We start from the raw sequence: 21787 nt of genomic DNA on the forward strand, positions 1-21787 counted from the left end.
CTCATCACATGGGCTAAAAGTATACAGCCAATTATATGAAACAAATTCAGCTGGATAAGTGTGTACAGTATCCTTCATTACCAGCATTGGTAGTTAGACATGTTCTTCCACCTCATTACTGTATAATAACTCTAGAGTTGTTTGATGTTGTCTTATTATGGATCCACACCATCTTTCTCCATATCTTCCTTATGAGAACCTTACCCAGTGCATTTTAGAACATTACTAGTGCATTCTAGCCAAGGAGGCCGGGCTCCCTCGGTTGCCGTTATGTGTCAAGGGGCGGCAGGTAGCTTAGTGGTTAAGAGCGTTGTGCCAGTAACCGAAAGGTCGCTGGTTCTAATCCCCAAGCCGACTAGGTGAAAAATCTGTCGATGTGCCCTTGAGCAAGGCACTTAACCCCTAATTGCTCCTGTAAGTCGCTCTGGATAAGAGCGTCTGCTAAATTACTAAAATGTAAATGTAAAAACACTGATATCTACTCACACACAGGGAGACGGGGGTAACACCAGGTAACCCACTGCGTTGTGTGAAGTGCTCAAAGACTGATATACCCTACCGGTCAAAAGTTTTAGAACACTTTCTCATTCAAGGGTTTTTCTTTATTTTTACTATTTTCTACATTGTAGAAAAACTTGTGAAGACATCAAAACTATGAAATAACACATATGGAATCATGTAGTAACCAAAAAAGTGTTAAACTAATTAGATTAGATTCTTCAAATAGGCACCCTTTGCTTTAATGACAGCTTTGCACACTCTTGGCATTCTCTCAACCAGCTTCACGAGGTAGTCACCTGGAATGCATTTAAATTAACAGGTGTGCCTTCTTAAAAGTTAATTTGTTGAATTTATTTCCTTCTTAATGCGTTTGAGCCAATCAGTTGTGTTGTGACAAGGTAGGGGGGGTATACAGAAGATAGCTCTATTTGGTAAAAGACCAAGTCCATATTATGGCAAGAACAGCTCAAATAAGCAAAGAGAAACGACAGTGCATCATTACTTTAAGACATGAAGGTCAGTCAATACGGAACATTTCAGGAACTTTGAAAGTTTCTTTCAGTGCAGTCGCAAAAACCATCAAGCGCTATGATGAAACTGGCTCTCATGAGGACCGCCACATGAATGGAAGACCCAGAGTTACCTCTGCTGCAGATGATAAGTTCATTAGAGTTACCAGCCTCATCTCAACATCAACTATTCAGAGGAGACTTCGTGAATCAGGCCTTCATGGTCGAATTGCTGCAAAGAAACCACTACTAAAGGACACCAATAAGAAGAAAAGAGTTGCTTGGGCCAAGAAACACGAGCAATGGACATTAGACCAGTGGAAATTTGTACTTTGGTCTGGAGTCCAAATTGGAGATTTTTGGTTCCAACCGCTGTGTCTTTGTGTGACGCGGTGTGGGTGAACAGATTTTTTTAAATTTTTTTTATTTAACCTTTATTTAACCAGGTAAGACAGTTGAGAACAAGTTCTCATTTACAACTGCGACCTGGCCAAGATAAAGCAAAGCAGTGCGATAAAAACAACACAGAGTTACATATGGGGTAAAAAAATAAAGTCAAAAAATACAACAGAAAATATATATACAGTGTGTGCAAATGTAGCAAGTTATGGAGGTAAGGCAATAAATAGGCTATAGTGCAAAATAATTACAATTAGTATTAATACTGGAATGCTAGATGTGCAAGAGATTATGTGCAAATAGAGATACTGGGGTGCAAAAGAGCAAAATAAATAACAATATAGGGATGAGGTAGTTGGGTGGGCTAATTTCAGATGGGCTGTGTACAGGTGCAGTGATCGGTAAGGTGCTCTGACAACTGATGCTTAAAGTTAGTGAGGGAGATAAGAGTCTCCAGCTTCAGAGATTTTTGCAATTCTTCCAGTCATTGGCAGCAGAGAACTGGAAGGAATGGCGGAAGGAATGGGATGATCTCCGCATGTGTATTTCTCACCGTAAAGCATGGAGGAGGAGGTGTTCTGGTGTCGGGATGCTTTGCTGGTGACACTGTCTGTGATTTATTTAGAATTCAAGGCACACTTAACCAGCATGGCTACCACAGCATTCTGCAGCGATACGCCATCCCATCTGGTTTGGGCTTAGTGGGACTATCATTTGTTTTTCAACAGGACAATGACCCAACACACTTCCAGGCTGTGTAAGGGCTATTTTACCAAGAAGGGGAGTGATGGAGTGCTGCATCAGATGACCTGGCCTCCACAATCCCCCGACCTCAACCAAATTGAGATGGTTTTTGGAAGAGTTGGATCGCAGAGTGAAGGAAAAGCAGCCAACAAGTGCTCAGCATATGTGGGAACTCCTTCAAGACTGTTGGAGAAGCATTCCAGGTGAATCTGGTTGAGAGAATGCCAAGAGTACGCAAAGCTGTCATCAAAGCAAAGGGTGGCTATTTGAAGAATCTCAAATATAAAATATATTTTGATTTGTTTAACACTTTTTTGGTTACTACATGATTCCATATGTGTTATTTCATAGTTTTGATGTCTTCACTATTATTCTACAATGTAGAAAATATTAAAAATAAAGAAAAACCCTTGAACGAGTAGGTGTTCTAAAACCTTTGACCGGTAGTGTATAAAAAGGTGAAAGAGAGCAGAAAGGAAACAGCAAGGAGCCCCAGACAACAGACTGAGGGCCTGGGTTATTTTAAAGGTCCACTCTGTGATATTTAAAGCCATTCTTGATCATTTAAATCATTGATATATATACCCATTGATTTATAGCAAGAAAATAAGCTGTACGTTTTGTTTACGTTGGGCCTTTAACGCGTGCAGAACGGAGCGGAGAGCAGCGAAGGAGTTGTGGTGAGAGGCTGATGTTTGTCACAGCAGTGATTAGTGCTGGACTCTCCTCCAAGCTGACAGATTAAATAGCATTCCGAAAGCAGGAAGTGGCTAAGTGCACGTCCACAAGTCACTAGGGACCTCCCTGTCCTGTCCTGTCCTGTCCTGTCCTGCACTCCCCAGCAAAAAGACCAATGAGGTCTGTTAAAATATAGATGGCTGTGGCACATGTGTCAACTAAACGCTACAACACCCAGCGTACTGTACTCAAATCAAATCAAAATTGTATTTGTCACATGCGCTGAATACAACAGGTGTAGACCTTACAGTGAAATGTTTAGTTATAAGCCCTTTACCAAAAAACAAAAATCACACAGAAAAATAGAATATAACATAATACGAAATAAAAGTAACAAATAATTAAAGCAGCAGTAAAAATAACAAGAGTGAGGCTATATACAGGGGGTACCGGTACCGAGTCAATGTGTGGGGGCACCGGTTAGTCGAGGTAATTGAGGTAGTATGTACATGTAGGTAGAGTTAAAGTGACTATGCATAGATAATAAACAGAGTGTAGCAGCAATGCAAATAGTCTGGGTAGCCATTTGATTAGATGTTCAGGAGTCTTATGGCTTGAGGGGTAGAAGTAGTTTAGAAGCCTCTTGGACGTAGACTTGGCGCTCCGGTACCGTTTGCCGTGCGGTAGCAGAGAGAACAGTCTATGACTAGGGTGGCTGGAGTCTTTTACAATTTTTAGGGCCTTCCTCTGACACCGCCTGGTATAGAGGTCCTGGATGGCAGGAAGCTTGGCCCCAGTGATGTACTGGGCCGTACGCACTACCCTCTGTAGTGCCTTGCGGTCGGAGGCAGAGAAGTTGCCATACCAGGCAGTGATGCAACCAGTCAGGATGCTCTCGATGGTGCAGCTGTAGAACCTTTTGAGGATCTGAGGACCCATGCCCTCTTCACGACTGTCTTGGTGTGCTTGGACCATGTTAGTTTGTTGGTGATGTGGACACCAATGAACATGAAGCTTATAAATGAGGGTATCTGTAATACTCTAAAGGAGAGATATAGCTGAAGGCAGTGTTGCTATGCCACCACTATAGAACCCACTGGCAGAATCACAGTACTCTTTTTTTGATCATTTCATCTTGGAGAGAGATTACTGTATGCAATGCAACAACAACAGAAAAATCCAGGTCACACCAGAACTGTTAGAGCCCCATGCAGCCAGTCAGTCCTCTGTTGTTGTGATGCATTATTAGTGAGCTGTGTTTCTCCCGCCTTTCTGCCTGCATGGAGTGTTACAGAACAGAGATAAAGAACTCTCCTGTCTCCTCCTAGCAGGGAGGCTTCTGGGAAGAAACACCCACTCACACACACACCCACACACACACACACACACACACACACACACAGTAGGCCCTATTTCCATTAGCATTAGCATTAGCATGACCTCACACAAGGTATATTTTGCTTCCCTTCAGAATAGCCCAGCCTTTCACACAAACATCACCCCAGAGAATAGCTAGCAGCTAGCATCCCTTTTAACAGTTTGTTTTAACACGGGGCATGTTCTCTTGATTGCCAAGTCAGTCGCATAGCTAAATCATTTATTATGAATATAAGAGGAAGAGATTGTCGCTGAGCCGTATCCGTATGCAGGCGGAGGAGGACGACACCAGTTGGGAGAGGAGGGAAGACAAACACTTTTTTTGGACAGTTTCCTCTCCTCAGGAGTTAATGAATAACACAGAGGATGTTTTAATCTGATGGTCTGAATGAATAGTTGGTTACACTGTGATTCTCCAGGCCCAGACTTTAACGGGAAATAGAGGCCTGTGTCCCAAATGGAACCCTATTCCCTATACAGTGCACTATGGGCCCTGGGTCAAAAGTAGTGCACTAACTAGGGAATAGGGTGCCATTGGTACTCAGAGAGAGTTCAGTTTGTAATAAAGGAGGAATAGTGTTGAGAGTATTGGAGAGCATTAAACCAGCATTCCACCTCAGTCGGCCATTACTATGGGGCTGCAAAGCTCCACAGCGGAGATTGGAGTATCTGTCCACATGACCACTTTAAGCCGTACACTCCAAATGGCACCCTATTTCCTATATAGTGCACTACTTTAGACCAGTTCCCTATAGGCTTTGTTCAAAAGTAGCGCACTTATATAGGGAATAGGGAGCCATTTGGGACATTTCCATACTGACAGCATTAAAGGGATCCACACTAGAGCACTATAACTCTGTACAGCTGACCCTGTCACCCTCTGACTAGAGAACTATAGGTCTGTATAGCTGACCCTGTCACCCTCTGACTAGAGAACTATAGGTCTGTATAGCTGACCCTGTCACCCCTCTGACTAGAGAACTATAGGTCTGTATAGCTGACCCTGTCACCCCTCTGACTAGAGAACTATAGGTCTGTACAGCTGACCCTGTCACCAGCCTGAGATGTCACTAACATACCAACACCCCTCTATTGATTATACAGCTCAGTTCAGTGCTGGGCACACACACATGCCACACACACTCACACGCAGACAGACAGACACACACACACACACACACACACACACACACACACACACACACACACACACACACACACACACACACACCCTGAACCGTGGCCTTGGCTGGCTCTATCCTTGATGCTTGGCCTGACACCGTCCCTCTTCACTGGTTGAAGCTGTGCCGAGATAGAGAATTGTAAATTGAGCTTCTGTCTAATGTAAAATGGAGGGTTGTTCTCTCAGGGACACCATGTTACTTTAGCCATCAGTATTTACTCACTCCTGTCTCTCTGACTCTGGCTGTTGATTACAGATTCACCACCACAGTACACACTTAACAGAGACATCAGCAGATACAGCACAGTTCAATTCTGTTTCCCAGTTGGAGGATTCCCCATGATGCATTGCATTCAGATGCCTACCAGTAGCATCTGTGACGTGAAATTCTGCAACTGGGGGAATTTACACCAGACAGTCATATTACACCAGACATATTACATCATTTAAATGCCAGCCTGATAAACCAGTGGAATCTGACTGGAATGTTCCAGCCTGATAAACCAGTGGAATCTGACTGGAATGTTCCAGCCTGATAAACCAGTGGAATCTGACTGGAATGTTCCAGCCTGATAAACCAGTGGAATCTGACTGGAATGTTCCAGCCTGATAAACCAGTGGAATCTAACTGGAATGTTCCAGCCTGATAAACCAGTGGAATCTGACTGGAATGTTCCAGCCTGATAAACCAGTGGAATCTGACTGGAATGTTCCAGCCTGATAAACCAGTGGAATCTGACTGGAATGTTCCAGCCTGATAAACCAGTGGAATCTGACTGGAATGTTCCAGCCTGATAAACCAGTGGAATCTGATGGAATGTTCCAGCCTGATAAACTGTGGAATCTGACTGGAATGTTCCAGCCTGATAAACCAGTGGAATCTGACTGGAATGTTCCAGCCTGATAAACCAGTGGAATCTGACTGGAATGTTCCAGCCTGATAAACCAGTGGAATCTGACTGGAATGTTCCAGCCTGATAAACAGTGGAATCTGACTGGAATGTTCCAGCCTGATAAACCAGTGGAATCTGACTGGAATGTTCCAGCCTGATAAACCAGTGGAATCTTACTGGAATGTTCCAGCCTGATAAACCAGTGGAATCTGACTGGAATGTTCCAGCCTGATAAACCAGTGGAATCTGACTGGAATGTTCCAGCCTGATAAACCAGTGGAATCTGACTGGAATGTTCCAGCCTGATAAACTGTGGAATCTGACTGGAATGTTCCAGCCTGATAAACCAGTGGAATCTGACTGGAATGTTCCAGCCTGATAAACCAGTGGAATCTAACTGGAATGTTCCAGCCTTATAAACCAGTGGAATCTGACTGGAATGTTCCAGCCTGATAAACCAGTGGAATCTGACTGGAATGTTCCAGCCTGATAAACCAGTGGAATCTGACTGGAATGGGATCAAGGACTTAATTGTTTTGGTTCCGGAGCGATCAGGAAAACCTGGGAATTTTTGTAAAGTTGCAGGGAATTTGGGGAATCTGACTCACCTCCACCTGTTGACAGATCTGACTGAGACTGACTCACCTCTACCTGTTGACAGATCTGACTGAGACTGACTCACCTCTACCTGTTGACAGATCTGACTGAGACTGACTCACCTCCACCTGTTGACAGATCTGACTGAGACTGACTCACCTCTACCTGTTGACAGATCTGACTGAGACTGACTCACCTCTACCTGTTGACAGATCTGACTGAGACTGACTCACCTCCACCTGTTAAAAGATCTGACTGAGACTGACTCAACTCCACCTGTTGACAGATCTGACTGAGACTGACTCACCTCTACCTGTTGACAGATCTGGATGAGACTGACTCACCTCTACCTGTTGACAGATCTGACTGAGACTGACTCACCTCCACATGTTGACAGATCTGACTGAGACTGACTCACCTCCACCTGTTGACAGATCTGACTGAGACTGACTCACCTCCACCTGTTGACAGATCTGACTGAGACTGACTCAACTCCACCTGTTGACAGATCTGACTGAGACTGACTCATCTCTACCTGTTGACAGATCTGGATGAGACTGACTCACCTCTACCTGTTGACAGATCTGACTGAGACTGACTCACCTCTACCTGTTGACAGATCTGACTGAGACTGACTCACCTCCACATGTTGACAGATCTGACTGAGACTGACTCACCTCTACCTGTTGACAGATCTGACTGAGACTGACTCACCTCTACCTGTTGACAGATCTGACTGAGACTGACTCACCTCTACCTGTTGACAGATCTGACTGAGACTGACTCAACTCCACCTGTTGACAGATCTGACTGAGACTGACTCACCTCTACCTGTTGACAGATCTGGATGAGACTGACTCACCTCTACCTGTTGACAGATCTGACTGAGACTGACTCACCTCCACCTGTTGACAGATCTGACTGAGACTGACTCAACTCCACCTGTTGACAGATCTGACTGAGACTGACTCACCTCTACCTGTTGACAGATCTGACTGAGACTGACTCACCTCCACCTGTTGACAGATCTGACTGAGACTGACTCACCTCTACCTGTTGACAGATCTGACTGAGACTGACTCACCTCTACCTGTTGACAGATCTGACTGAGACTGACTCACCTCCACCTGTTGACAGATCTGACTGAGACTGACTCAACTCCACCTGTTGACAGATCTGACTGAGACTGACTCACCTCTACCTGTTGACAGATCTGGATGAGACTGACTCACCTCTACCTGTTGACAGATCTGACTGAGACTGACTCACCTCCACATGTTGACAGATCTGACTGAGACTGACTCACCTCCACCTGTTGACAGATCTGACTGAGACTGACTCACCTCCACCTGTTGACAGATCTGACTGAGACTGACTCAACTCCACCTGTTGACAGATCTGACTGAGACTGACTCACCTCTACCTGTTGACAGATATGGATGAGACTGACTCACCTCTACCTGTTGACAGATCTGACTGAGACTGACTCACCTCCACCTGTTGACAGATCTGACTGAGACTGACTCACCTCCACATGTTGACAGATCTGACTGAGACTGACTCACCTCTACCTGTTGACAGATCTGACTGAGACTGACTCACCTCTACCTGTTGACAGATCTGACTGAGACTGACTCACCTCTACCTGTTGACAGATCTGACTGAGACTGACTCACCTCCACCTGTTGACAGATCTCACTGAGACTGACTCACCTCTACCTGTTGACAGATCTGACTGAGACTGACTCACCTCTACCTGTTGACAGATCTGACTGAGACTGACTCACCTCCACCTGTTGACAGATCTGACTGAGACTGACTCACCTCCACCTGTTGACAGATCTGACTGAGACTGACTCACCTCCACCTGTTGACAGATCTGGATGAGACTGACTCACCTCCACCTGTTGACAGATCTGACTGAGACTGACTCACCTAGGGCTGTGATGATCATAATTGAGAAAAAAATTCCAGAAAATCACATTGTAGGATTTTTTATGAATTTATTTGCAAATTATGGTGGAAAATAAGTATTTGGTCACCTACAAACAAGCAAGATTTCTGGCTCTCACAGACCTGTAACTTCTTCTTTAAGAGGCTCCTCTGTCCTCCACTCGTTACCTGTATTAATGGCACCTATTTGAACTTGTTATCAGTATAAAAGACACCTGTCCACAACCTCAAACAGTCACACTCCAAACTCCACTATGGCCAAGACCAAAGAGCTGTCAAAGGACACCAGAAACAAAATTGTAGACCTGCACCAGGCTGGGAAGACTGAAACTGCAATAGGTAAGCAGCTTGGTTTGAAGAAATCAACTGTGGGAGCAAATATTAGGAAATGGAAGACATACAAGACCACTGATAATCTCCCTCGATCTGGGACTCCACGCAAGATCTCACCCCGTGGGGTCAAAATGATCACAAGAACGGTGAGCAAAAATCCCAGAACCACACAGGGGGACCTAGTGAATGACCTGCAGAGAGCTGGGACCAAAGTAACAAAGCCAACCATCAGTAACACACTACGCCGCCAGGGACTCAAATCCTGCAGTGCCAGACGTGTCCCCCTGCTTAAGCCAGTACATGTCCAGGCCCGTCTGAAGTTTGCTAGAGTGCATTTGGATGATCCAGAAGAGGATTGGGAGAATGTAATATGGTCAGATGAAACCAAAATAGAACTTTTTGGTAAAAACTCAACTCGTCGTGTTTGGAGGACAAAGAATGCTGAGTTGCATCCAAAGAACACCATACCTACTGTGAAGCACGGGGGTGGAAACATCATGCTTTGGGGCTGTTTTTCTGCAAAGGGACCAGGACGACTGATCCGTGTAAAGGAAAGAATGAATAGGGCCATGTATCGTGAGATTTTGAGTGAAAACCTCCTTCCATCAGCAAGGGCATTGAAGATGAAACGTGGCTGGGTCTTTCAGCATGACAATGATCCCAAACACACCGCCCGGGCAACGAAGGAGTGGCTTCGTAAGAAGCATTTCAAGGTCCTGGAGTGGCCTAGCCAGTCTCCAGATCTCAACCCCATAGAAAATCTTTGGAGGGAGTTGAAAGTCTGTGTTGCCCAGCGACAGCCCCAAAACATCACTGCTCTAGAGGAGATCTGCATGGAGGAATGGGCCAAAATACCAGCAACAGTGTGTGAAAACCTTGTGAAGACTTACAGAAAACGTTTGACCTGTGTCATTGCCAACAAAGGGTATATAACAAAGTATTGAGAAACTTTTGTTATTGACCAAATACTTATTTTCCACCATAATTTGCAAATAAATTCATTAAAAATCCTACAATGTGATTTTCTGGATTTATTTTTCACATTTTGTCTGTCATAGTTGACGTGTACCTATGATGACAATTACAGGCCTCTCTCATCTTTTTAAGTGGGAGAACTTGCACAATTGGTGGCTAACTAAATACTTTTTTCCCCCACTGTATATATATATATATATATATATATATATCTTGTTTTCGTATTCCCCCCTCCCCCCTCCTTAACCCTACCACCCCTTCCCTAATTGGAGTAAACTAATGGACAATAACACTTAGGCTTCTACAGCCAGCTTATCCATACTATATACATTTTACGGACACAATGTATTTCACAATAGTTATCTTTTGTTTGTCTTTAATCCCATCCTTCAGCTACACTCAAGCCCTCCCATCTACAGTATTTCACTCCAGGCATCAACCACTGTTTGAGGAGCATGCAGCATCTAGCTGACCGACAGGTGATATTCCACCCAAACTCTGTATGCCATGGGGCTCTCCAACCCTGTGGTTAATTTGGGAAACCAAGTGAAATCTGTTCGGGAACATCCATAGTAACATGTATTCACAACTAAACATATATTCCCAATACAGTTGACACCCCCTCTCTCTGCGCGTTCGAGAAAGGAATGAAGGAGAGAGAGGAGATGGAAATGCACGGTGGTGGAATATTCTGTAGCTAAAGGTAACGTTTCAGCCTATTCATTATGAAAATACAAAAAATGCCCTATTACTAGGCTATTAATATAAATCGAATAGACATTCACTACAGCCCCGTGCACAATCAATGAACCAACAGCATCGCCTAGGCCCATACGTTCTCTCCCAGACTAATGGATAGAAAGTTTGGAGCGTAGCATAAGGTAACTGGTCCATCCAGTATGCGTGATAATACAGTCCACACTCAATGGCATTACTAGAATGTGTTACATTCTTGAGTATAGGCTAGACCAGTTATGTACCAAAGACATCTTCAATCTAGGTTTTCCTGCCATGCGTAAGATACGGTAGGCTATCAGGCTATGTATTGTATAACGACAGAGTTTTTTTGGGGGGGGCTTGGGCTCATATATAGGGCTGTTCATAACCTCTAATATGGGGGGAGTTCTACGTGCAGCCTATTAAATGCTTTGAATTAATCATCACCTTAGAAAGCCCTGTCCATTTTCCTTTGTGTTTGGCTTTGAAACAACATCACAATGACCATGTGTTCCACTCAGTTTCAACCTGTTGGTGAACTTCTTTCTTCAAATTGGATTATCTCAGTGAGTTTTTTTAAAAGCATAATACTGTCTTGATAATACGTTTTTTGAAGTGATTTTCGATTTGCATTTGCATTGGATGTCAGAGTGGTTAGAGGGACAATAGAGCAATGAGTGTGCCAGGCCATTAGCTAGCGAGTTGGGTACTATCAAAGCATGTCCAGAGTGCATAAGAGGAGATCACTGTGACTCAGCGGTCACGTGGAATTTGACTGCGGTCATGACTCATGACTGTCGGCGTTGGCGGTAATACAGTCACCAAAACAGCCCCTGGACTCACCTCAACCTGTTGACAGATCTGGATGAGCTTGGCCATCTGGTTCTCCAGCTCACTGTTTCTCTTCACCAGGTTGGTGAGGTTGTTCTCCAGGGTTTGCTGTTGGGACAGGCAGAGGAACAGGCCAGTGAGATATAGAGGGAGGGAACCTGGAAGAAATAGCTAAGTGCACCTTTTTTCGGTACATTTCCTGACAATTCTACATGTTGAATCGCCACTGTTCGTCGACACCCAGCAGGTGATCAACTGTGCACAGTTGACGGTCATGTTTTTTATTTGTTTTATTTAACCTTTTTTAACCAGGTAAGCCAGTTGAGAACAAGCTCTCATTTACAACTGCGACCTGGCCAAGATAAAGCAAAGCAGTGCGATAAAAACAACAACACAGAGTTACATATGGGGTAAAACAAAACATAAAGTCAAAAATACAACAGAAAATATATATATACAGTGTGTGCAAATGTAGTAAGTTATGGAGATAAGGCAATAAATAGGCCATAGTGCAAAATAATTACAATTAGTATTAACACTGGAATGATAGATGTGCAAGAGATGATGTGCAAACAGAGATACTGGGGTGCAAAATAAATAACAATATGGGGATGAGGTAGTTGGGTGGGCTAATTACAGATGGGCTGTGTACAGGTGCAGTGATCGGTAAGGTGCTCTGACAACTGATGCTTAAAGTTAGTGAGGGAGATAAGAGTCTCCAGCTTCAGAGATTTTTGCAATTCGTTCCAGTCTTTGGCAGCAGCGAACTGGAAGGAATGGCGGCCAAAGGAGGTGTTGGCTTTGGGGATGACCAGTGGAGCGCATACTACGGGTGGGTGTTGCTATGGTGACCAATGAGCTAAGATAAGGCGGGGATTTGCCTAGCAGTGATTTATAGATGGCCTGGAGCCAGTGGGTTTGGCGACGAATATGTAGTGAGGACCAGCCAACAAGAGCGTACAGGTCACAGTGGTGGGTAGTATATGGGGCTTTGGTGACAAAACGGATGGCACTGTGATAGACAACATCCAATTTGCTGAGTAGAGTGTTGGAGGCTATTTTGTAAATGACATCGCCGAAGTCAAGGATCGGTAGGATAGTCAGTTTTACAAGGGCATGTTTGGCAGCATGAGTGAAGGAGGCTTTGTTGCGAAATAGGAAGCCGATTCTAGATTTAACTTTGGATTGGAGATTCTTAATGTGAGTCTGGAAGGAGAGTTTACAGTCTAACCAGACACCTAGGTATTTGTAGTTGTCCACATACTCTAGTTAAGACCCGTCGAGAGTAGTGATTCTAGTCGGGTGGGCGGGTGCCAGCAGCGTTCGATTGAAGAGCATGCATTTAGTTTTACTAGTGTTTAAGAGCAGTTGGAGGCTACTGAAGGAGCATTGTATGGCATTGAAGCTCGTTTGGAGGTTTGTTAACATAGTGTCCAATGAAGGGCCAGATGTATACAAAATGTTGATCAGTCTTCTCTTTAAAATGAGTGTGAATGGCATTGGATTTCAAACCGGATGAAGCTACTGTATTAATATTGTGTGGTCCCGTCTGGCTCAGTTGGTAGAGCATGGCGCTTGCAACGCCAGGGTTGTGGGTTCGATTCCTACGGGGGACCCGTATGAAAAATGTATGCACTCACTACTGTAAGTCACTCTGGATAAGAGTGTCTGCTAAATGACAAAAATGACAAAAATGTAAATGTAAATGTATGTTATTACCATTATTGTGGGCAGTGATGTTAGCTAAAAGAAAAAGAAAATTAAACTAAGGTTATTTCAATGTAAATGACCATCTTGATCACTTCCATCTGAACTACAGGTTACAGTTCCCCAATAAACCATCTGAACTACAGGTTACAGTTCCCCAATAAACCATCTGAACTACAGGTTACAGTTCCCCAATAAACCATCTGAACTACAGGTTACAGTTCCCAATAAACCATCTGAACTACAGGTTACAGTTCCCAATAAACCATCTGAACTACAGGTTACAGTTCCCCAATAAACCATCTGAACTACAGGTTACAGTTCCCCAATAAACCATCTGAACTACAGGTTACAGTTCCCCAATAAACCATCTGAACTACAGGTTACAGTTCCCCAATAAACCATCTGAACTACAGGTTACAGTTCCCCAATAAACCATCTGAACTACAGGTTACAGTTCCCCAATAAACCATCTGAACTACAGGTTACAGTTCCCCAATAAACCATCTGAACTACAGGTTACAGTTCCCCAATAAACCATCTGAACTACAGGTTAAAGTTTCCAATAAACCATCTGAACTACAGGTTACAGTTCCCCAATAAACCATCTGAACTACAGGTTACAGTTCCCCAATAAACCATCTGAACTACAGGTTACAGTTCCCCAATAAACCATCTGAACTACAGGTTACAGTTCCCCAATAAACCATCTGAACTACAGGTTACAGTTCCCCAATAAACCATCTGAACTACAGGTTAAAGTTTCCAATAAACCATCTGAACTACAGGTTACAGTTCCCCAATAAACCATCTGAACTACAGGTTACAGTTCCCCAATAAACCATCTGAACTACAGGTTACAGTTCCCCAATAACCGACTGCTATTTATACTGTAAGATAGCATCACCCGTCCAAACCAAAGCCAATATTCAGTTCAGAGAGTTATCAGATAACACAAGATAACCACCTTGAAGCAGAGAGAGTATCAGAATAGTTCTGTAGAAATATTCAGAATACTATACAGCTACATTCACAACATTCAATAGTGCTGAGTGAGGTTGAGATCCACGACTCAAGAGATATCTGTGTTGATGAATCATGCATCTAATAATTGTTAGTTGTGGGTTAGTCAGAGGGTTGAGATCCCCAACAGTTAGTGGGTTAGTCAGAGGGTTGAGATCCCCAACAGTTAGTGGGTTAGTCAGAGGGTTGAGATCCCCAACAGTTAGTGGGTTTGTCAGAGGGTTGAGATCCCCAACAGTTAGTGGGTTTGTCAGAGGGTTGAGATCCCCAACAGTTAGTGGGTTAGTCAGAGGGTTGAGATCCCCAACAGTTAGTGGGTTTGTCAGAGGGTTGAGATCCCCAACAGTTAGTGGGTTTGTCAGAGGGTTGAGATCCCCGACAGTTAGTGGGTTAGTCAGAGGGGTTGAGATCCCCAACAGTTAGTGGGTTTGTCAGAGGGTTGAGATCCCCAACAGTTAGTGGGTTAGTCAGAGGGTTGAGATCCCCAACAGTTAGTGGGTTAGTCAGAGGGTTGAGATCCCCAACAGTTAGTGGGTTTGTCAGAGGGTTGAGATCCCCAACAGTTAGTGGGTTTGTCAGAGGGTTGAGATCCCCAACAGTTAGTGGGTTAGTCAGAGGGTTGAGATCCCCAACAGTTAGTGGGTTTGTCAGAGGGTTGAGATCCCCAACAGTTAGTGGGTTAGTCAGAGGGTTGAGATCCCCAACAGTTAGTGGGTTAGTCAGAGGGTTGAGATCCCCAACAGTTAGTGGGTTAGTCAGAAGGTTGAGATCCCCGACAGTTAGTGGGTTTGTCAGAGGGTTGAGATCCCCGACAGTTAGTGGGTTAGTCAGAGGGTTGAGATCCCTGACAGTTAGTGGGTTAGTCAGAAGGTTGAGATCCCCGACAGTTAGTGGGTTAGTCAGAAGGTTGAGATCCCCGACAGTTAGTGGGTTAGTCAGAAGGTTGAGATCCCCGACAGTTAGTGGGTTAGTCAGAGGGTTGAGATCCCCAACAGTTAGTGGGTTAGTCAGAAGGTTGAGATCCCCAACAGTTAGTGGGTTAGTCAGAAGGTTGAGATCCCCGACAGTTAGTGGGTTTGTCAGAGGGTTGAGATCCCCAACAGTTAGTGGGTTTGTCAGAGGGTTGAGATCCCTGACAGTTAGTGGGTTAGTCAGAGGGTTGAGATCCCTGACAGTTAGTGGGTTAGTCAGAGGGTTGAGATCCCAGACAGTTAGTGGGTTAGTCAGAGGGTTGAGATCCCCGACAGTTAGTGGGTTAGTCAGAGGGTTGAGATCCCCAACAGTTAGTGGGTTTGTCAGAGGGTTGAGATCCCCAACAGTTAGTGGGTTAGTCAGAGGGTTGAGATCCCCGACAGTTAGTGGGTTAGTCAGAAGGTTGAGATCCCCGACAGTTAGTGGGTTAGTCAGAGGGTTGAGATCCCTGACAGTTAGTGGGTTAGTCAGAGGGTTGAGATCCCTGACAGTTAGTGGGTTAGTCAGAGGGTTGAGATCCCGACAGTTAGTGGGTTAGTCAGAGGGTTGAGATCCCCGACAGTTAGTGGGTTTGTCAGAGGGTTGAGATCCCCGACAGTTAGTGGGTTAGTCAGAGGGTTGTTGTTTTTATGATACAATTCAATGTGGCAGCTTGTCTGAGACAAGATATTAATGGTGAGTAACCAGTATATTAGTCTTTATAAAGTAAATGTAATATTATAGAAATACAACATCAGAAAGGAACAAAAAAGCTCAACATTACTCTGTGATAACTACATTAGGCTATGTTTAATCATGTTCAAACAAGTTTTACGAAATTTATCTTTAGTAGATAAAACACTTATAAAGCACGCAAAACTGCAAACATGGCTGATAAACACACTGACAGACATTAAACAGCCAAATGAGATAGACAGATGAGAGAGAGAGAGAGAGAGAGAGAGAGAACATAGCAGCAGCAGTAGCAAAGAAGAAGCAACAACAACAACAACAACAACAACAACAACAGCTGCAGGCAGCAAAATGAAGAGAAATAGTCACAACAGCTCTTTTTGAAGCTGGTGTGTATTCATGCGTGTGAATGAGAAGCATGAGAGGAAGGCCAATCCAAACGTCCACCTGGCTGTGTGGCTGTACGTGTCCATTGTCTCAGTAGCCTCTCCCTCTCCAAACACCAGGACACTGTCTGTATCCCAAATGGCACCCTCTGCCCTTCACAGTGAACTATTTGGTACTGGTCAAAAGTAGTGCACTATATAGGAAATAGTGTGCTATTTGGGAGGGAGACAGTGATTTAAAAAGCAAGCGAACCATTGGGTGACTCACCGCAGCGCTTGTCTTTGATGCCTCCATTACCGCGTCAGATACTCTGCCAGGACTCACTTGAAAAGCCTAGGAACACACACATAGACTGGTCAGGTCTGGTCTGGTCTGGTCTGCTACACTAGGACCACACATAGACTGGTCTGGTCTGGTCTGGTCTGGTCTGGTCTGGTCAGGTCTGCTACACTAGGAACACACATAGACTGGTCTGGTCTGGTCTGGTCTGGTCTGGTCTGGTCTGGTCTGCTACACTAGGAACACACATAGACTGGTCTGGTCTGGTCTGGTCTGGTCTGGTCTGGTCTGCTACACTAGGAACACACATAGACTGGTCTAGTCGGGTCTGGTCTGGTCTGGTCTGCTACACTAGGAACACACATAGACTGGTCTGGTCTGGTCTGGTCTAGTCTGGTCTGGTCTGGTCTGGTCTGGTCTGGTCTGGTCTGCTACACTAGGAACACACATAGACTGGTCTGGTCTGGTCTAGTCTGGTCTGGTCTGGTCTGGTCTGCTACACTAGGAACACACATAGACTGGTCAGGTCTGGTCTAGTCTGGTCTGGTCTGGTCTGGTCTGGTCTGGTCTGGTCTGCTACACTAGGAACACACATAGACTGGTCTGGTCTGGTCTGGTCTAGTCTGGTCTGGTCTGGTCTGGTCTGGTCTGGTCTGCTACACTAGGAACACACATAGACTGGTCTGGTCTGGTCTAGTCTGGTCTGGTCTGGTCTGGTCTGCTACACTAGGAACACACATAGACTGGTCTGGTCTGGTCTAGTCTGGTCTGGTCTGGTCTGGTCTGGTCTGGTCTGCTACACTAGGAACACACATAGACTGGTCTGGTCTGGTCTGGTCTGGTCTGGTCTGGTCTAGTCTGGTCTGCTACACTAGGAACACACATAGACTGGTCTGGTCTGGTCTGGTTCAGTCTGGTCTGGTCTGGTCTGGTCTGGTCTGGTCTGCTACACTAGGAACACACATAGACTGGTCTGGTCTGGTCTAGTCTGGTCTGGTCTGGTCTGGTCTGGTCTGCTACACTAGGAACACACATAGACTGGTCAGGTCTAGTCTGGTCTGGTCTGGTCTGCTACACTAGGAACACACATAGACTGGTCAGGTCTAGTCTAGTCTGGTCTGGTCTGGTCTGGTCTGGTCTGGTCTGCTACACTAGGAACACACATAGACTGGTCTGGTCTGGTCTAGTCTGGTCTGGTCTGGTCTGGTCTGGTACACTAGGAACACACATAGACTGGTCTGGTCTAGTCTAGTCTGGTCTGGTCTGGTCTGCTACACTAGGACCACACATAGACTGGTCTGGTCTGGTCAGGTCTGCTACACTAGGAACACACATAGACTGGTCAGGTCTAGTCTGGTCTGGTCTGGTCTGCTACACTAGGAACACACATAGACTGGTCTGGTCTGGTCTGGTCAGGTCTGGTTTGGTCTGGTCTGGTCTGGTCTGCTACACTAGGAACACACATAGACTGGTCTGGTCAGGTCTGGTTTGGTCTGGTCTGGTCTGCTACACTAGGAACACACATAGACTGGTCTAGTCGGGTCTGGTCAGGTCTGGTTTGGTCTGGTCTGGTCTGGTCTGCTACACTAGGAACACACATAGACTGGTCTGGTCTGGTCAGGTCTAGTCTGGTCTGGTCTGGTACACTAGGAACACACATAGACTGGTCTGGTCTGGTCAGGTCTGCTACACTAGGAACACACATAGACTGGTCTGGTCTGGTCAGGTCTGCTACACTAGGAACACACATAGACTGGTCTGGTCTGGTCAGGTCTAGTCTGGTCTGGTCTGGTCAGGTCTAGTCTAGTCTGGTCAGGTCTAGTCTGGTCTGGTCTGCTACACTAGGAACACACATAGACTGGTCTGGTCTGGTCTAGTCTGGTCTGGTCTAGTCTGGTCTGGTCTGGTCTGGTCTGGTCTGGTCTGGTACACTAAGAACACACATAGACTGGTCTGGTCTGGTCTAGTCTGGTCTGGTCTGGTCTAGTCTGGTCTGGTACACTAGGAACACACATAGACTGGTCTGGTCTGGTCTGGTCTGGTCTGGTCTGCTACACTAGGAACACACATAGACTGGTCTGGTCAGGTCTAGTCTGGTCTGGTCTGGTCTGGTACACTAAGAACACAGACTGGTCTGGTCTGGTCTAGTCTGGTCTGGTCTAGTCTGGTCTAGTCTGGTCTGCTACACTAGGAACACACATAGACTGGTCTGGTCAGGTCTAGTCTGGTCTGGTCTGGTCTGGTACACTAGGAACACACATAGACTGGTCTGGTCAGGTCTAGTCTGGTCTGGTCTGGTCTGGTACACTAAGAACACACATAGACTGGTCTAGTCTGGTCTGCTACACTAGGAACACACATAGACTGGTCTGGTCAGGTCTAGTCTGGTCTGGTCTGGTCTGGTACACTAAGAACACACATAGACTGGTCTGGTCTGGTCTGGTCTAGTCTGGTCTGGTCTAGTCTGGTCTGGTCTGGTCTGGTACACTAAGAACACACATAGACTGGTCTGGTCTGGTCTGGTCTGGTCTGGTCTGGTCTGGTCTGGTCTGGTCTGGTCTGGTCTGGTCTAGTTTGGTCTGGTCTGGTCTGGTCTGGTCTGGTCTGGTCTAGTCTGGACTGGTCTGGTCTGTCTGCTACACTCTCTACTGACACGTTAGCATAACTTCTGCTTAATTCTCTCTTCTCTTACTGTGTGACTAAACTGTTCTAGGTGCAGGTGAGTCAGTGAGCCTGGGTCCTGCTGTCCTGTCCTGTCCTGCTGTCCTGTCCTATGCCTGCCTGAGACTGTGAAATGACTGCTTGCTAGAATTGATGTCAAGTTGCGTCAGAAGAAGCAGGAAGGAGGTCAGGATGAGGATGAGCATTTGGTGTGTGTCATCGGTTTGAAGATCAAACATCAGAGGAATGGCAGGGAAGCAGGACAGATGGGTCATTCATTAAAGACTGTGCCTGCATCCCAAATGGTACCCTCTTGCCCTATGGGCCCTGGTCAAAGGTAGTGCACTACGTAGGGAATAGGGTGCCATTTGGGATGCAGAGTGTGTCCCAAACGGCAGGTAGCCTGGCTGTTAAGAGCGTTGGGCCAGTAACCGAAAGGTTGCTGGTTCGAATCCCTGAGCCAAATAAGTGAAACATCTGCCGACGTGCCCGTAAGCAAGGCACTTAACCCTAATTTCACCGGTAAGCCGCTCTGGGTAAGAGCGTTTGCTAAATGACAAACATGCAAATGTACATTTTTACAACAAAACAGTGGCCTGTCCCATGGGACCAGACAGGAGGAAGGAGCCTGCCAAGGGGATGGAGTGTGTGGGAAGCAGTTTTATACATAGAAAGGCCTAGAAAAGCCAGGAACGAGGAGGCATTGTAGTGGCCTTAGCCTGGCAGGCAGTTAGCAGCATGTGGTAGTTGCAGTGTGTGTATGTGTGAGTGTTTGTGTGTGTGTGTGTGAATGTGTGAGTGTGTGTGTGTGAGAGAGAGTGTGTGTGTGTGTGTGAGAGAGTGTGTGTGTGAGAGTGTGTGTGCGCGCGCAGCAGGAAGGTAAAAGGAGAGCCAGTCTATAATACGCTCATTAAAGCAGACACCAGACAAATCAAAGAGAGAGAGAGAGAGAGAGAGAGAGAGAGAGAGAGAGAGAGACAGAGCGAGAGAGACAGAGAGACAGAGAGAGAGAGACAGAGAGACAGAGAGAAGAGAGAGAGAGAGAGAGAGAGAGAGAGAGAGAGAGACAGAGAGAGAGAGAGAGAGAGAGAGAGAGAGAGAGAGAGAGAGAGAGAGAGAGAGAGAGAGAGAGAGAGAGAGAGAGAGAGAGAGAGAGAGAGAGAGAGAGAGACAGAGAGAGAGAGAGAGAGAGAGACAGAGGGACAGCAAAATACTTGAACAGAGCAATACTCAATCATGAGGCATCAAAGCCAAAGGAACTGAATAATATTAAGAAATGCTATAGATGGAAGGAAAGTAATGTTGAAACCTACCAAACAACAACAAATTCAAATCATTCTAGACAACTTCCTGGACAAAACGTTCCACTGTAATAGTGAAGGTGTAAACTTGGCAGTAGAAAACCTAAACAGTATATTTGACCTCTCAGCTTCCCTATCAAATCAAAAAATCTCTAACAGAAAACCAAAGAAAAGTAACAACAGTGATAAATGGTTTGATGAAGAATGCAAAAACCTAAGAAAGAAATTGAGAAACCTATCCAACCAAAAACATAGAGACCCAGAAAACCTGAGCCTACGCCTTCACTATGGTGAATCACTAAAACAATACAGAAATACACTACAGAAAAAGAATGAACAGCATGTCAGAAATCAGCTCAATGTAATTGAGAGAGAGAGAGAGAGAGACAGAGAGAGAAGAGAGAGACAGAGAGAGAGAGAGACAGAGAGAGAGAGAGACAGAGAGAGAGAGAGAGAGAGAGAGAGAGAGAGAGAGAGAGACAGAGAGAGAGACAGAGACAGAGACAGAGACAGAGAGACAGAGAGAGAGAGAGAGAGAGAGAGAGAGAGAGAGAGAGAGAGAGAGAGAGAGAGAGAGAGAGAGAGAGAGAGAGAGACAGAGACAGAGAGAGAGAGTGAGAGACAGAGAGACAGAGAGAGAGAGAGAGAGAGAGAGAGAGAGAGAGAGAGAGAGAGAGAGAGAGCAGAGAGAGAGAGAGAGAGAGAGAGAGACAGAGAGAGAGAGAGAGAGAGAGAGAGAGAGAGAGAGAGAGATGAGGTAATGGCGTTTGGTTGGTATTAGTGGGATCCAAAAGACATGAGCTTTTTAAGAACACAAGCTTGAGCTGCGAGCTAGGCAATGGGAGCTGAAGGATGTGGAAATCCACAGTAGCCACGTGTTTAAAGAGCCTGAACAAGAGGAGAAGTGAGGAGGAGAGGAGAGGAGTGATGGCACAGTGACGGGGCCAAGCCTATCTAACACAGCCACAGCTGACATGTCCATCAAATATATAGTCTTCCCCACTATGACATCATGCTAGTCGCTCCCAGGTAATGTCCCTTTACAGCGCTTTCATTTAGTAAACAACAAGGGTATGAGTCCGACCTATTGAAATG

General features: G+C 45.5%; 1 protein-coding gene across 4 annotated transcripts in view; it reads right to left on the reverse strand.

Annotated features, from left to right (window-relative positions):
• LOC121562296 (probable E3 ubiquitin-protein ligase MID2) overlaps window positions 1-21787 on the reverse strand; it is a 236016-nt gene that overhangs the window by 72356 nt on the left and 141873 nt on the right. For 2 of the 4 annotated variants that reach the window (XM_045206656.1, XM_045206648.1), the window contains exons 3-5: window positions 16719-16784; window positions 13410-13433; window positions 11703-11798 (exon numbers count right to left, since the gene is read on the reverse strand). In XM_045206656.1, coding sequence (XP_045062591.1) covers window positions 11703-11798; window positions 13410-13433; window positions 16719-16784 — 186 coding nt within the window. The remainder of the gene's footprint in view (window positions 1-11702; window positions 11799-13409; window positions 13434-16718; window positions 16785-21787) is intronic. The other 2 variants (XM_045206657.1, XM_045206663.1) reach the window with 2 other exon arrangements.

Source organism: Coregonus clupeaformis, chromosome 3 (genome assembly GCF_020615455.1).
Source record: "Coregonus clupeaformis isolate EN_2021a chromosome 3, ASM2061545v1, whole genome shotgun sequence".
Classification (NCBI taxonomy): Eukaryota; Metazoa; Chordata; class Actinopteri; order Salmoniformes; family Salmonidae; genus Coregonus; species Coregonus clupeaformis.